Genomic DNA, 15607 nt, shown 5'->3' on the forward strand with positions numbered 1-15607 from the left:
TTCCTCACTGTGTTCTGTCTGACTGGGTTTTTTCTCTCCTAGTTTCCAGGCATGACATGGTCTGTGTGTGTGTGTGGGCACAATTATGCCGCTAGACCAGAGCACACTATGACGATTTGTGTGAAAATCAATTTGTTAGAGAGCTGCCAGGTAAATGCCATGTAAATGTGTTCAGTATGTTGAATATGACAAACTTCTGTTCACTCTGAGCCGTACGTTGTTCAACTAACTAGCACAATTTATCCCAATTTTAATGTAAGGTAATTTAATTTATCAACTGAAATGAAAAATGTACAAACCTGAAATTTGTACTTTTTACTAGAAGACAAATAGAACTGATACATCTTACAGTACTTTTTCATGTTTTACATTTGGAAGAAAAAAATCCCTGGTGGACAAACTAATGTTTCTATATTACTTCAGACATATGTTTCCATTTATGCTGCTGCAGTTTCTTGTTACTTATTGGCCAACATGTAGTACATTGATGCAGACATATTTGCAGTAACTAATCTGCCAGGCTGACTGACTTATCAGTGTAGGGTTAGGGCACATGCAGGAAAGACCCAAGTGTTTAAACAGCAAAATTAGGATGTTCAATCTGTTAATGTTAGTGTCAACACCACAATGACCCACAGTAAGCTTAAATGGCAGTAGTAGTTAACTGTCGCAGCCTAAATGTTGTGCTGCAGCGCTGAAGCTAACCCACTGCTCAAAAGGGGAGTGGTCCATACCCAAGTACATCTTGAAAACACTGTGTGAACTTGGTGACTGAGCTTGTTAAAGGAGACATATTATGCCCCCTCTCCACAAATTAATATAGTTCCCAGGTGTCTTAAAGACATGTCTGTGACATGCTTTGGTCAAAATACCCCAAGGATCAAACATCACAGCTCTTTTCATCCTCTCAAAACAGCCCTGCTCAGAACGGCTGGTTTCAGTGCCTGTCCCTTTAAATGCCAATCAGCAACTGCTCGCCCCGCCCCTTCTACTGGTCCCAGGTAGGAGTGGGGTTATGCAAATTCAAAAACTACTTACATCACGGGAAGACAACTGAGGGAACAGCTCGTAAAACCACATGTGTTTCAATATAGGGAGCCTGCAAATTACAGATTTTTTTTGTCAATTCTCGCATTTTGGGGGCCGGAAGGCAAGACAAACACCTAAATATATGTTGAAGAGCCTTCAAAAAGTCATATAATGTGTCCCCTTTAATGATGCTTTATGGATAGGTAGCCTATGTTAAAAGGGTGACTCACCAATGCAACCCTTTCCTGGCTAACTAGAGTGTTAGCAGTTAGCTCACCAGCTACAGTTCACCAATAGGCCTCACCTAGCAACAAGACGTCATTGACGTAGCTAGACCACTTTCTGGTATGACTGGGCCTTATCTCCTCTAAAATGCCCCGTATTGTGTGTGAATGGATCTAAAGATGCTCTGGCGGGTAAGACGGAGGCCTCTGGGCTGTCCAGGGCCGCTGTGCTGGTTCGTCCTACGAGATCTCAGGACTAATCTGCTCCAGATGTTGAAGTGCAACCGGAATATTGTGCAGAACCACCACCCCCCCTCTTCTCTGTGCTTTTTCTTCTCCGCCCTCCCTTACCCCCTCGAGAGGCTGGGACCAGGTCAGGCTGTGGGTCAGGGGTTGTGATGATGTCATAGCAGTGTCACTGAGGGGGGGGAGTAGGGGAATGCAGCGACGAGCCAAACCGATGAGTCATGGGAGTTTTGGGGTCTAAAGAAGCATCAACAGACAGACACACACACACTCTCTCCATACGGTGGTAGCCTCTGCATGCTCTCTCTCTTGTCTCACACAAATACACAAACACACACATCAGTACAAAGGCTGGGGGCTTGGGTTGGGGGGGGGTATGAGTCAGCAGAGGGGGAGTCTGTAGCAGTCTGTGTCCGTATATGGGCTCCGTCAGGCTGGGTGCGCTGTGGTCTGCCGGGAATGCTGGCAGATTCCTTGCATGTTTAGTGGCTTTGTGTGTGAGAGGCATGAATCAAAGAACAACACGTAACCACATATTATCAGACAGTGTGAGAGCGAATTTATGTCCTAACAAAACCGAGCCGGAGGAGGAGGAGGAAGAGGACAGGCTGTTGTCTGCTGCACATATCTGAAATGATGCTCTGCACTGGGCAGATTTGATCATCACTGACCTACACTTAAAGGTCCCATATTTGACACTTTATATATGAAGTGTCGATCCTCTCTCTGGAGCTCAGGTAATAACAGGCCAGTGAGAGGGACTCTCCTCTGATTGGCCGACTCCTGAGTGACCGTATGAAATATACTAGATTCCAGTGAAACATAGAGAATGCAAATCCTGCAGGTTTTGGTGGTGGGCGTGGTGGGGCCAGACTGAGGCATGGCTGAGAGCTTCGTTGTGACATCACAAAGTTACAGAAGTCCCAGCAAGGGGTTTTAAAGTTTTCATTCCCTGAAACGGACTGTGTGCAGACAAGTGAACTGAGGCTAATGAAAAAAGACATGCAGGTTGATTGTTCAGCTTTATCTGAACACCGTGGCCTCTTCTGCACCTCGAGTAAGGTCCTGCCTCTGCTGGGGCGGATGACAGGCTGCTACGTGACACACCCCTGTTTTACCTGATCTGCATTCCTGCTACGAGTACCAACCTGTGACACCATTCGCTCCCCCAAACTCTTGGCCAAACAGCTTTCAGGCCCTCTTACTGCAAGCATTAAATATTCATCCTTTTCAGTAGCCTCAGCCCCCGACCGCAGCCCCAGCTCTCTTATGCAAAAATATCGAAGGGGCGAAAAAAAAAAGAATCACTCAAGACCTCATTGTTGTAGAGGTTGAGCTGCTGTTACCAGCAATTATTCCAGTCTAGACAACAATAACAAAACAAATTAAGTTGACAATGATGTGAGTAGCACTGGAATGAGAAAAGCCCGGAGCTCTCCATGTTTCTTTTTAGCCCCGTTCTTTCTGTTTTCATGCTCCCTGCGGTCTTATCAGAGTCTCAGGGAAACTGCCAACTGGACACAGCTGCTGTCAGAAGTGGGATTCGCACGTCGCATGACCCTAAAATTCTCAGACACACTGCAGGAGAGCCTAAAACAACTGTACACCCTTGATAGCCATCAGACTCCAGCTTCAAATGCTCACAAGAGCCACAGCCTTAACCCCATTTTCCTCCCTTAACTATGTCCTAATCACCATCTGCCGGGATGCACACAAACACACTGCTCCACCCTTTCCTCAAGGCTGGACCTGAGTTATCGTCCCTCCTAATCAACTGCTGCTTGTGCAACATGTGTGTGCACGCTGTAGTGTTTATATTAGGCACAGTGTGTGTGTGTGTGTGTGTGTGTGTGTGTGTGTGTGTGTGCGCGTGGCGTGGATCTTCATCATGCCCAGGCTCGCTTCACGTTGCATCACTTGCTCCTCTTGCAGTGGTGCGTGTGGTTGTGTCTGAGCACAGCCACATGCCTCATATGCAATTTACAACAACCAAACATTTGTTGTGTCATCTGTTGCAATATAGACTGGTGTGTAAGTGAAGAGGTTTATATACTGTATCTGTTTAAATGTATTAATCATTAATCAAGTATTGCATTTTGCAATAAAGCTGTTCATATTTCTGCTCAGATATTCCCACGGGAACCTTTATATAACTTAAGTACAACATGATTCATCACGAGAAATTCCTACACTCATCACGATAGTCTCTGTTTTACAGTTTTGTCACCTACATCATGTCTCAGATGGAGAAAGTTCCACTCAGTTTCATGTCATGTATCAATAAAATTGAGTCATTAAAGGCTCTTTTTTGTATTTATTTAAAGATCTCCCATTTCGTTGTTTAGATTTAACATCTGTTCTCTCTGGAGCTCCAATAACATGTCAATGAGCCAATCAGAAGAGAGACTCTGAGTGTAGACATGGACATCTTACTTTATACAATATGGGACCTTTAAATACTGTATTAGCAAATTAATTAATGAGTTGGGCAGCTGAGTAAATCACCACCGTCAACACGTGCCCTTTTCTTTGAGATTCAGTATAAACCAATAGCAACTGAACCAATAACCCACCCTCCTCCACTCTCAGGAGTATCAAAGGCTGCGCCAACATCAGGCTTCATCAGATCGGATGTTTGAATCCATGTTCGGTGTCATTGAAATCTGTACAGAAGTACCATGTTGGATGTGAACAGAAACTACTGCAATCTCTCTTCACACCAGGGCATGGGCCATGATTTCTAGGCATGCACGCTCCTCCTCCTTAAAGGCATACATACATGAGATAGGAGATAACAGATGTTCCTGAGGGAAATGTGAAGCACAGATCATTACAGAATCTGACTTCTGACTTCTAAGTAGAAGGTTAAAGATCAAACAAGAGACTGACTCCCTCTCTGCAGTGTTATCTCCTATTTACATTCTTTGTGTAGTCATTTTGACCTGACTGAGGGCTGCATCTAAAAATGTTGTCTTTAGAAATGTTCTCCTTGGCCTTTGATACATATAATAAAAACAAAAATAAATTGAACTTCTTTTTTTTTTAACACTTTTGAATAAAAGATGTGTCTGTCCTCTTTAATACGTTTTAATATGTTAATGTGTCTCACCTGCTCTCTCCTCTTCTGTATTCCAGACTCTAAAGCCATCGTCGATGGGAACCTGAAGCTGATCCTGGGTCTGATATGGACCCTGATTCTGCACTACTCCATCTCCATGCCCATGTGGGACGAGGACGAGGAGGGAGATGATGGCAAGCAGAAGACACCCAAGCAGAGGCTGCTGGGATGGATCCAGAACAAGCTGCCAGAGCTGCCGATCACCAACTTCCACAGAGACTGGCAGACCGGCCGGGCCCTGGGTGCTCTGGTTGACAGCTGTGCTCCAGGTGAGGGGGCTGTGTGTATGTGTGTGTGTGTGTGTATGGGGAACATCTGTATCCCCCATGTTCAGCAACTGGAGTTAACAGCAAGTAGTAAGAAGAAACATTTGAAACATTGTCTCTGGCAAAAGACACAGCTTTTTTCTGTGATAAATTAGATACAGTTAAATACGGTTTTGAAATTCTTTTGCCTCTTAGATGTTAGTTGACTTACAATGAATCACAAATTAAACCAGACTAAATGTCAACAGTCATGCCAGCTGTTCTTTGAGGTGGTTCACAGACACAACAGTGTGTGAAGCTAATTGAACATTTCAATGTTTTAATTCTAACATGCTGCCAGGGCTGATGTTTAGCATGTATGTCTACTGCATTAGCATGTTACCAAACGCTGGGTGGGTACTGTAGGGATAGGCCAACCTGGAAGTTAGCATCCTCCTGGTTCCCTCTATTATGATGGACAGTGCAAAAGAGACAGGAAACAGGGTAGAAAGAGGCGGGACGACGCGCGGCAAAGGGTAGTAGTAGCCTACATGGTGTATTGGGTAAGTCACTGGAGCAAACTTGTAGTTTTTTATTTATTTTTTAGTTTATTTAGCAGGGACGGTGCACATCAGGCAAGTTTGATGAAAACTGTAGTCCCTGGACAAATATTACAATGTCATCCTAAAACAGAATATAAGAGGAAGGAAGTACAATAATGCATGCAAACAATAAAATTAGATAAAAGTGTTAGTAAAATATAGACCAGGACAACATACAGTAGACAACTAACATTATTAAACACTAAACAGTCATGCAGAACAAAAGCATAGACATAAAAAGTATGCGTAGTATATAATAATATACATAAAAGTTATTATTGAGTCTGGAGATGCTACAGAGCATCTCCAGACTCAATAAAAGCAGAGCATGCATGCAGGTACATGGACATTTGATTCATCTCCTACCTCTTTAACAAAAGCCTTTCCTCTCACAAAGTTAGTAATAGTTTGAAGTGTGATTATAAACCATTTCTGTTTTTTTATTTAGCCACTTAGCAGCTGGCCACTTTTGAGAGATGTAAAACTTTAAATAAATCCCATCTGCTGTATTTACTGCAGTAAAATGCTAACTAATTTTGGCGTTTTAGGACTTATTCCAGCGGTGCTCCATTAGCCCTAAACACAAAATACAGCCGAGGCGCTGGCACGTCTTTTAGCGTCATAACTGTCTGAGTCCAGCAGTGACTGACAGCTGCAGGTCTGAGGTCAGGTCAGGGGAAAGCATAAGTGCGTAATTCACATCACTGCGAGAGAAAAACCTGATAGAAGTGGAGTAGAAGAGCAGGAGTGCTGACTCCTGCTAAATTAGGAAAGTGAGGAGAGAGGAGGAGCAGGGGTTGTAAATGAAGGAAAGTGAGGCATAAAGGGAGGTTTCTATTTACATACTCAGGATGTTTGGCATACCTGTTCATCACCAACAGCCTTGAGCCAGAGATAAGGACTCAACAAAAGCTTTAAGACTTCTTGAACAAAAGATGTCCCTGAGGTGTCCAAAAACAACAACCCACTGTGCTTGGATTATAAACAAGTGGAGAAATAACTGCTGACACAGCTTCATAACATCCAGTGTGTAATTTTAAGTGCAGACATCTTGACAAGCCGCAGGGACAGATAATTACTGCTGCAGATTTACCTTGGAGTACAGATTAGACATGTTGAACATACTAAGTTTATCTGGTGGACGTCATCAAGGCTCCATCTTTGGATGTTTGTTCAGCCATAATAAAACAGACAGCAGAGTTTAGTTCCTCGTGCTCCCTCGCACACATTCACTAGAAAAAATGTGATATTATGAATAATACAGTATCAACAATCTGTTTTATAGTTTGACTAAAGTTTTTTTTATTGTGTAGTGGTATCTGTAATGTTGTTATAGTGCTAATACTAATTGAAATGCTTTTATCAGCTAATAAATCTTATAAATCATGAGGACATGATTCTCTCTCTTATCTAATTGCATTAAATAAGGAGTTATACTGTAGTTAATCCAATTTGTTGCTTTCCTCCCTGCAGGTCTGTGTCCTGACTGGGACCAGTGGGATCAGACCAAACCGGTGGATAACGCCCGTGAGGCCATGCAGCAAGCTGACGACTGGCTGGGCATCCCACAGGTAAAAATAAATATATGCAAAAGTGGAGCAAAATGAATACGAATACATTTTGATTTGAAATGTGAAATTACACATTTTTATTCCAAAATGAATGTTAAATTAATGAGGAAAATGCTGTGTTGTGCTGCTACAGCCTCATTTAGTCTTGAAAGAGTGGATGGCTGATGTTGGTCCATGTTAGTTAATATTATTTAATGTTGATCAATGTTAGTTAATGTTATTTAATGTTAATTAATGTTAGTTAATGTTATATAATGTTGATTAATGTTAGTTAATGTCCGCTAATGTTGTCAGATTCGAGACTTATTGTGTAACTGGTGTTACTGCACCGCTCTCAGATGCACTGGAAATGAGCAACTTGCCAAATATTGCCTCCTCCACTTCTCATCCGTCACTGTGGGCAAGCTGAGCAACCACATTTTCCAACAATTTGTGTAACTTTGTGCCAAAAGCTGCTCACTCACTGTGAGTATCTGTTAGCTCCATGTTTAGCAGGACGGATACACAACATTTTAGCGTTGACCACTGTCAGACTGTCTGTTAGAGATCAGCCACTGATGTTTTACACTCGGGCCAGCACTTTGTACTGATGTTGAGGATAAACCAGTCACAAGATGGGTTTCATTTACAGAGAAGGTTGCTGATGTATGCAAGGTTCTATTTCTCTTATTGTCAACTAATGAAAAGACCAAAACGGATGTTTTATTAGTTCCACACTTTTTTTTAAAACAACTTTATTTGAAAGATGCAGTGCTTTCAGACCTCAAATAATGCAAAGAAAACAAGTTGATATTCATTTTTAAACAGACCACTAATGTTTTAATTTAGGAAGAGTTCAGAATAATATAGATGGAAATTTAATCCTGCAGCAGCAGTGACTGTTTACTGATTTAGTGATTATTTACTGGTACATATGTTATAGTTCTAAGATTTTCTATTAAAATAAAGCTAATAATGACATTTTTTGTGTTCTCTTTTTATTTGGAAAAGTACCGAAAAGTATCGAAAAGTATCGAAAAACATGTTGGTACCGATACCGGTACCAAAATGTTGGTATCGTGACAACACTAGACCAAACCCAAAAGCTTTTAGTGGATGTCCTGAGGGTTAGTATCTGGGCCGAACCAGTATTCATTGATTATATGTCTGCTAAAATAAAGCCATGCTCTACATTGCAGTGAACAGATATAAAAGTGAAAATTAAGACTAGAGATGATAATCTGTGATGTTAATTATCATAAGCAAAGATCAGTCGCACAAGAAGAGGCTTCTCATTTTTACTCAAACATCAATTGACATTTAGTAATTAACTTGATAACATACAAAACTATATATATGGCTGTTCGGGTTTGTGTCTTTAATCAGGCAAAAGCCTTGACTCACTGTAACATCACTGTGCAGCAATATTATTCAAACAGAGGGAAATAATCTGTTTGCAGCTAAAGTGAGTATTTAGTTTTGACAATAAGAGAAGTATAGGCCTACAATATCACCAGACATGCAAATTGCCACAGTGCAACAATACCAAGAACGAAAGTCTTCTAACATTAGATAGGGAGACTTTCACCACGCTGGTTCTTGGGTTGTGTTCCTATGGCGACTGTCATTGTTGTGTTGGCACAGCACTGGCCCGGCGTTGGCAGCTGGCACAACATAGCGTGCTGACAGTTGGCTCTGTGGTCGCCGCTGTTTCCGCCTCGAGCTCTGCTTCTGCTCAGAAACTGTCTCTGTCCCTTCCCCTGCTGTCTCTGTGGGTTGTAAACTCAGACAGCGAGCATGACTGAGTGAGAACGTGCCAGCCGGTTTGTGTGTCAGTCTACCACAGGTACTTTCTGAGCCAAGGTAGAGGTTGTAATGTGGTTGGTACGATCGCTAAATCACAGCACTATCTCAGTTGATTTGTATTGTGGGTATTCGTCTCCATGGAAACCAATCAAGCACCGCTTCAGGGTGTACAGACGGAGCCGTACCTTCTCTTTCATTAGCAAATATGTAAACAAGGAAACAATCAAATCTGCCCTTTCATTTGTAAAACGTTCTTGTCTTTGTGTCCCAGGTGATAACCCCTGAAGAGATCGTTGACCCCAATGTGGACGAACACTCGGTCATGACCTACCTGTCCCAGTTCCCCAAGGCTAAACTGAAGCCTGGCGCCCCTCTCCGACCCAAACTCAACCCCAAGAAGGCCCGTGCCTATGGACCAGGTACACACACACTTGCAGCGAGTCTAAAACAGGGAAATACGCTGCTCAGTACCCTGAGCAGCTGGATCAGATTAGAGCATGTTTACAGCCAATGACCCAAAACCTAAGAGTTTATCCAAGAGACTGGATTCTTGCGAAATGAAGGAGTTTTGGCTCATCTGGTTACTGTAGATTCTTCTGCACACTGCCTCAGGTTTTGACAGGAAAAGTTAACTCTGTCAGCTCATGAGACGCACACAGAACTTACATAACTTTAATCAATGTACTCCCCCCACCTCTGGCCTCTGCAGGTGTGGAGCCTGTAGGTAACGTGGTGATGAAGAAAGCTGTGTTCACCGTGGAGACCATCAGCGCAGGAATGGGCGAGGTGCTGGTCTATGTGGAGGACCCCGCAGGACACAGAGAGGAGGTGGGACACGATGAGATTGTTCGTCCCAATGGCACACTACTTTTTTTTTTCTTTTTTCTTTTTTGTTAACTTTTCAAATCTTTCTTCTCAGGCTAAAGTGACAGCCAACAATGATAAGAACCGCACCTACTCTGTCTTCTACATCCCTAAAGTCACAGGCATGCACAAGGTAAGCCAAGAGTTCATAGTACAAGACTGAACTTGAATCAACGTGTGATATGAGGATCTGTGCTGGAGTTAAAGGGACAACGAGGAGGAAAGCGAAGTGTTTTCATACTACATTTACCATGAGCCTCTGCACGCACGGTAAAATTCTTGGAACGGCGCAAGACAGATGTCTTGCCAAGAATGTTTTCATTCATCAAGAATTAAAGTCAGATGTTTGAAGACGATCAGATACCATCGTGGTTCCGACCATTAACGGTGATTCCCATGACCCGCAGGGCAGCGTCCGCGAAACCGAAAGTAAGGAAACGCTGGTCAGCTCGCCCAGCATTTCCACCATTAATTAAAATAACAAAATAACAATAGAGACAAAACGATATATTTATCGAAAATGGAGCCATTAAAGCAGAAGTAAGCGGACTGTTTGTGTTAATATAAGTCTTAAATAGTTATATCTTCCGACAGCAATCACTTACATAGAGTGTTTGGTCTGAAACACGGGTCTGTCAGTCACTCTGCTCTGCTGTAAGCCGAGGAGAAAACTTTCCTTGTATCCTACAACCTTTATCCAATGAGGAGAGAGAACGACATAAAGGGGCGGTCTTAATTGAATGTATAATGCCCATAAACAAAATATGGTAACATAAATATAGAAACATAGTGTATAGTGTGAGTGTAGGTGCAAAGGGCTACTACCCTTGTGTCATGGCTGTGTGGCCACGGCTGTGGCCATCACAATCCCCTATAAATGGGACCTGAGGGTTCAAGACTCTCTCTCCTTTCTGCTTTGTAGGTGACGGTGCTGTTTGCAGGGCAGCACATCTCTAAGAGCCCTTTCGAGGTGGAGGTCGGCATGGCTCAGGGAGACTCCAGCAAGGCCACGGCCCAGGGACCGGGCCTGGAGCCGGCAGGAAACATCGCCAACAAGGCCACCTACTTTGACGTCTACACAGCAGGTAACAACACTGGCACAGGTCTGGTCTCCTCGCTGTGTGTGTGTGTGTGTGTTTTTATCTTTTTATCTTAAATCGCCCCTCATGGCCTTCCCTGCTTCTCTCAGGTGCCGGTATTGGAGAGGTGGAGGTGGTGATCATGGATCCTGTCGGTAAGAAGAACACTGTGACTTGCACCATCGAGGATAAGGGCAACAGTAGCTACCGCTGCACCTACAAGCCCACCCAGGAGGGCCAGCACATCGTCTACGTCACATTCGCTGGCGGCCAAATCAGCAAGAGCCCCTTCACTGTCCAAGTGGGAGAGGGTGAGAGCTATACATTTGAGAGAAACCTTGTTTAGAACTTGTATAGGATTTTACCGCTACATGTTATATCAATGGAAGTCCAAGATGTGTGACCTAAGGATACAAGAGATGACTGTTTCTTTCGAATATTTGCGTCCTCTGTTTTTTTTTTTCTTCAGTTGTGCCTAATGCTTTTCCTGTTTCTTCCTGCCACTGTACTGGACGTCGTGCCCTCTCTCTTCCCCTCCCTCCCTCCTCCTTCCCCTTCTTCTCTTTGATAGCGGCCTGGTGGTATCTGTCCTCTCTCTGGAACGGCCTCTTCCTTCTGCTGTCATTTCCTGTTTCCTGGGATCTCTCTTGGGTACCCACTGTTTGTGTGTGTGTGTGTGCACATGTGTGAGTGTGTGCGTAGTACGTGTGTGTAATTCCATGCATGAGTGGGTCCAACCGTGTGTGAGTTATCCTTCACTCTGTCTGTGTGCTTTTGTGTTTGCGTGTCTTTACTTGCGACTAATTTACCTGTGTAGATTAGCTTTGTGTGTGTGTGTGTGTGTGTGTGTGTCATCTGCCTCTAAACTCCAAATGACTCAAGCATCCGTGGGTACTTTGTCTCCTTATTAGGAGGTTTCAGTGTATCCATGAGGAAATACTCTTACTTAGAAATTCACCCACATATGCTCACATTTAGATGGAAGATTTCCACCATTGTATTTGCCAGAAAATGGATGCCTCATTTCTTCCAGCTTAGTAGTGGTCTTAAGTTTACACAGTGACACAATTCACAAAGAAGTGTATTTGTAATCACACGACCAACATTGTTTAAAATATAGCCTTTGGTGCAATGACTCATGTTTTCATAGAGCTCAAATAACAGATACAGTAGGTCATAGACTGGTAGGACTGTATCTCTGAAACTCAATATAGAGTGATCAGAATGCTAGAGGTGCCATATTACCCAATTTCTGTTTTTTATTTATAAAGCAGGTCCAGGTTCTGTATTAATACTGTATATTAATACTTAAGAATCAAAGTATCAGAGAAATTAAAACAAGACTTAAAATGAGCCAGATCAGGACTTTTTTATAACTCACTGACCTGTTGTTACTAGAGCTCCAGAAAAAAACCTGAGAGCGCAGATATGAAACTACAGTGTGACCACAGAGATATTTTATGAATGTAAAAGCTCCAAATAAAACAAAGGGAAAGTGGACCTTAGAATAAACAAAAGATAAAGAAAAAGAAAACGAAACGCTGAAGTGTTTGTGAATCAAAACTAATTAATTAATTGTCTCTTCATAATAAAGCCCTGTGATGTGTTAGGAGTAATGCCTTTTTTATTAATGTATAATAAATCATTTAAAATGCTTTACATATCACAAATACACCCTTAATGAGAACACATTTTGGGTTGGTTGCAATTTCTGTTTAATCTGGCAAATTATTTATAGCGATTCTGCCAAGTGTACCAGACCGGCACACGTGGTAAAACATCAGCGTGTTCTTTATCTCAGAGTGCCAAGTAGTCCGCTCCCTGGAAAATATCTATGCCCCTCTCAATAGTCTCTGTTCCTGTGGGGTTTCCTTTGCTTCCTGCAGGGTGTCCAAGTGTGACTCAGCAGCTCCTATTTTATGCACTTTCAATTAGGAGATATGAAGGATACTCCATTTCCTGTGTAGGGATAAAGGCTGACTTCACTCTGTGGAATAAGATGGATGGATAAGAGGCACCGAGGGGTGTGCAGGGTAGAGGGAATGCAGGAAAGGACAATTGAACTGTACGCTTTCCAGCAACCCTTCATTGTGACGGATGCACCACTGGGATGGAAATAGTTTTGGTTTCATATCATTCACCCCGCACCTCATTCCTATTCTCCCCACCAAAACCACCGCTGAATTCTCTCATGGTCTTAATGTCGAAGTCAGACTACTGAGAGCTGTGTCGTCCATGTTCCCCTCTCACTCCTTCACCATGTGTGTCTCTCCACAGCGTGTAACCCCACCCTCTGCAGAGCCAAGGGCCGTGGTCTGCAGCCAAAGGGCCTGAGGGTGAAGGAGACGGCAGACTTTAAGGTTTACACCAAAGGAGCCGGCACAGGAGAGCTCAAGGTCACCATCAAGGGCCCGAGTGAGTTACACTGCAAACACCATTTAGCCACTTTATTAAAGGGATAGTTCAACATTTTGGCAAATGCGCCTATTGCCGTAATCCCTATAGTCATAAAGGTAGATTAATTATCGGTGCATGTTGTTTTGAGATCTGCGGGGCAGAGACGTGAGCTGCTCAGCAAACACAATGGAGGTGAACGGTACAGGTCCCCTGTTCCTCATCAAACTCATCAAATACACAATCCAACAACTCCAAAACGCTCTCGTGGACAAGTTGTGACCTGCATGTTCAATTTGCCAAATTGTAGAACTATCCCTTTAAGCATTCCCGTCACATTGGACGAGGTCTGATATACTCTTTGAAGCTTAAATTAGCAATTCTCAGACATTTGAGAGAAAGAGGCTAGATAAGACTAGAGAATAATCAGCCGTTTCCCTCAGGGTTTTAACTCAGACAAGTGCTTGTGTTTGCTAATTAGCAATTAGCTAATTATAGCAAAATAGTAATTAAGCAGATAGCAAAAATTAACAGCAACAATTAAACATTTGTGAGCTGTGTTAGTCATGTGTGGTCTCTGTGTTCACAGAGGGTCTTGAGGAGCCGTGTAAAAGAAAAGATCTTGGTGATGGTGTGTTTGAATTTGAGTATTACCCCACCACACCTGGAACATACACCATCACCATCACCTGGGGAGGACAGCACATTCCCCGCAGGTACACACCCCAGCATGTTAAACACATACCACAACCGAACAGCTTTAATGTATGACAGAGGCTGATCACCGTCTGCTCTGTTTAGTCCCATTGAGGTGAAGATCGGTGCCGAGGCCGGCCCGCAGAAGGTGAGGGCTTGGGGTCCAGGACTGGATTGCGGCGTTGTTGGCAAATCTGCCGACTTCGTGGTGGAGGCTGTTGGAGACAACGTCGGTACACTGGGTAAGAGACGACGCCAGAAACACAGACGAGACGGTCAACAGTCAGATGAAGTTTTACCATTTTATCTTTGTGCTGACAGTTCGTTCCTCTGAGCTTACCGTGTTTCTGTTTGTTCAGGTTTCTCTGTGGAAGGCCCATCTCAGGCCAAGATTGAATGTGACGACAAGGGCGATGGGTCCTGCGACGTGCGCTACTGGCCCACAGAGCCTGGAGAGTATGCCGTGCACGTGCTCTGCAACAACGAAGACATCCAGCATTCTCCTTTCATGGCTGAGATTGTCAACCCACCAGGCAAAGACTTCTACCCTGACAAGGTGCACACACACACACACACATCCAGGGACACATGCACAGCAAAACTGAAACAAAAATCAAAACAGACATAATATATTTTGACTGTATTCCTAAAGCACCATAAATGTGTTTTTTATTACAGGTTAAGGCGTTTGGTCCAGGCCTTCAGAGCAGTGGTTTGGCTGTTGGAAAGCCCACTGAGTTCACAGTTGATGCCAAGCAAGGAGGAAAAGCTCCTCTGAAGATCTCTGCTCAGGTGTGTTTCAACATGTGATTAGTAACGTGCCACGTGTAGAAATCATCTAAGCCCAGATTCAGCCTCTCGGACATCTTGATATTGTAGATGTATAGTATTTCTTTAGTAATATCATATTTAAAGAGGAACTAAGCAGGATTTCTCCCGTGACTATGCTACATTTTTACCGTAATTAAAAAACTCTGGACTAATTGTGATAGTTGTGATAGTTAATTACGTGCCTTGTGACTTGTTATGAGTGAGAATGGAGGCTCTCTGTCTTCCACCTGGCGTCTCACAGCTGAAAACCAACCTTGCAACATCAGTGTAGTTACTCGGTCACCGCCCCGGTGTCCCAGCTCTCGTCTCTGCACACCGCAACACAAACTCACTCCGTAACCAGCAATCTTTTGTTCATGATGGTTAAGACTACACAGACAGACACGTCGTAACATCGTATATGTTATATAACGTTATCCACTGCTCCATGTATTGATTTTTCGCCGTCTTCGTTGTAAACAAATGCACATGGCCAGGAGGAGGGTTAGTAAAACAGCGGAAAAGCGACTGGATTTGCATAGTTCAACTATTTGGTTTTCCCCACCTGTACAGGATGGTGAAGGCACTCCAGTGGAAGTCCAGGTCAAGGACAATGGCAACGGCACATACACCTGTACCTACACCCCACGCAAACCTGTAAAACACACTGTCATGGTCTCCTGGGGAGGAGTCAACATCCCGGACAGCCCATTCAGAGTGAGTATACCCTTACACATTTCACAAACTGCTTCGCTTTTCCAGGCGTTTACACATAGGTCAGGATCTGATGAGCTGTTGTGTTTTTTGATCACAGATGAACATCGGAGCAGGCTGTCATCCAAACAAGGTGAAGGTGTCGGGACCTGGAGTGGCCAAGACTGGCCTCAAGGCCTTCGAGCCAACATACTTCACCGTGGACTGTGCAGAGGCTGGACAAGGTAAAG

At 43.5% G+C, this 15607-nt stretch overlaps 1 protein-coding gene across 8 annotated transcripts in view; it reads left to right on the plus strand.

Moving 5' to 3' along the window:
* flna (filamin A, alpha (actin binding protein 280)) overlaps positions 1–15607 on the plus strand; it is a 49372-nt gene that overhangs the window by 14192 nt on the left and 19573 nt on the right. For all 8 annotated transcript variants that reach the window (XM_085781006.1, XM_085781001.1, XM_085781005.1 and 5 more), the window contains exons 3-16: positions 4635–4886; positions 6938–7035; positions 9092–9239; positions 9530–9648; positions 9740–9817; positions 10607–10769; positions 10874–11074; positions 13041–13178; positions 13747–13873; positions 13959–14095; positions 14213–14409; positions 14532–14645; positions 15237–15380; positions 15478–15601. In XM_085781006.1, coding sequence (XP_085637132.1) covers positions 4635–4886; positions 6938–7035; positions 9092–9239; positions 9530–9648; positions 9740–9817; positions 10607–10769; positions 10874–11074; positions 13041–13178; positions 13747–13873; positions 13959–14095; positions 14213–14409; positions 14532–14645; positions 15237–15380; positions 15478–15601 — 2040 coding nt within the window. The remainder of the gene's footprint in view (positions 1–4634; positions 4887–6937; positions 7036–9091; positions 9240–9529; positions 9649–9739; positions 9818–10606; positions 10770–10873; positions 11075–13040; positions 13179–13746; positions 13874–13958; positions 14096–14212; positions 14410–14531; positions 14646–15236; positions 15381–15477; positions 15602–15607) is intronic.

Source organism: Trachurus japonicus, chromosome 7 (assembly GCF_045865225.1).
Source record: "Trachurus japonicus isolate A0001 chromosome 7, Traja_1.0".
NCBI lineage: Eukaryota > Metazoa > Chordata > Actinopteri > Carangiformes > Carangidae > Trachurus > Trachurus japonicus.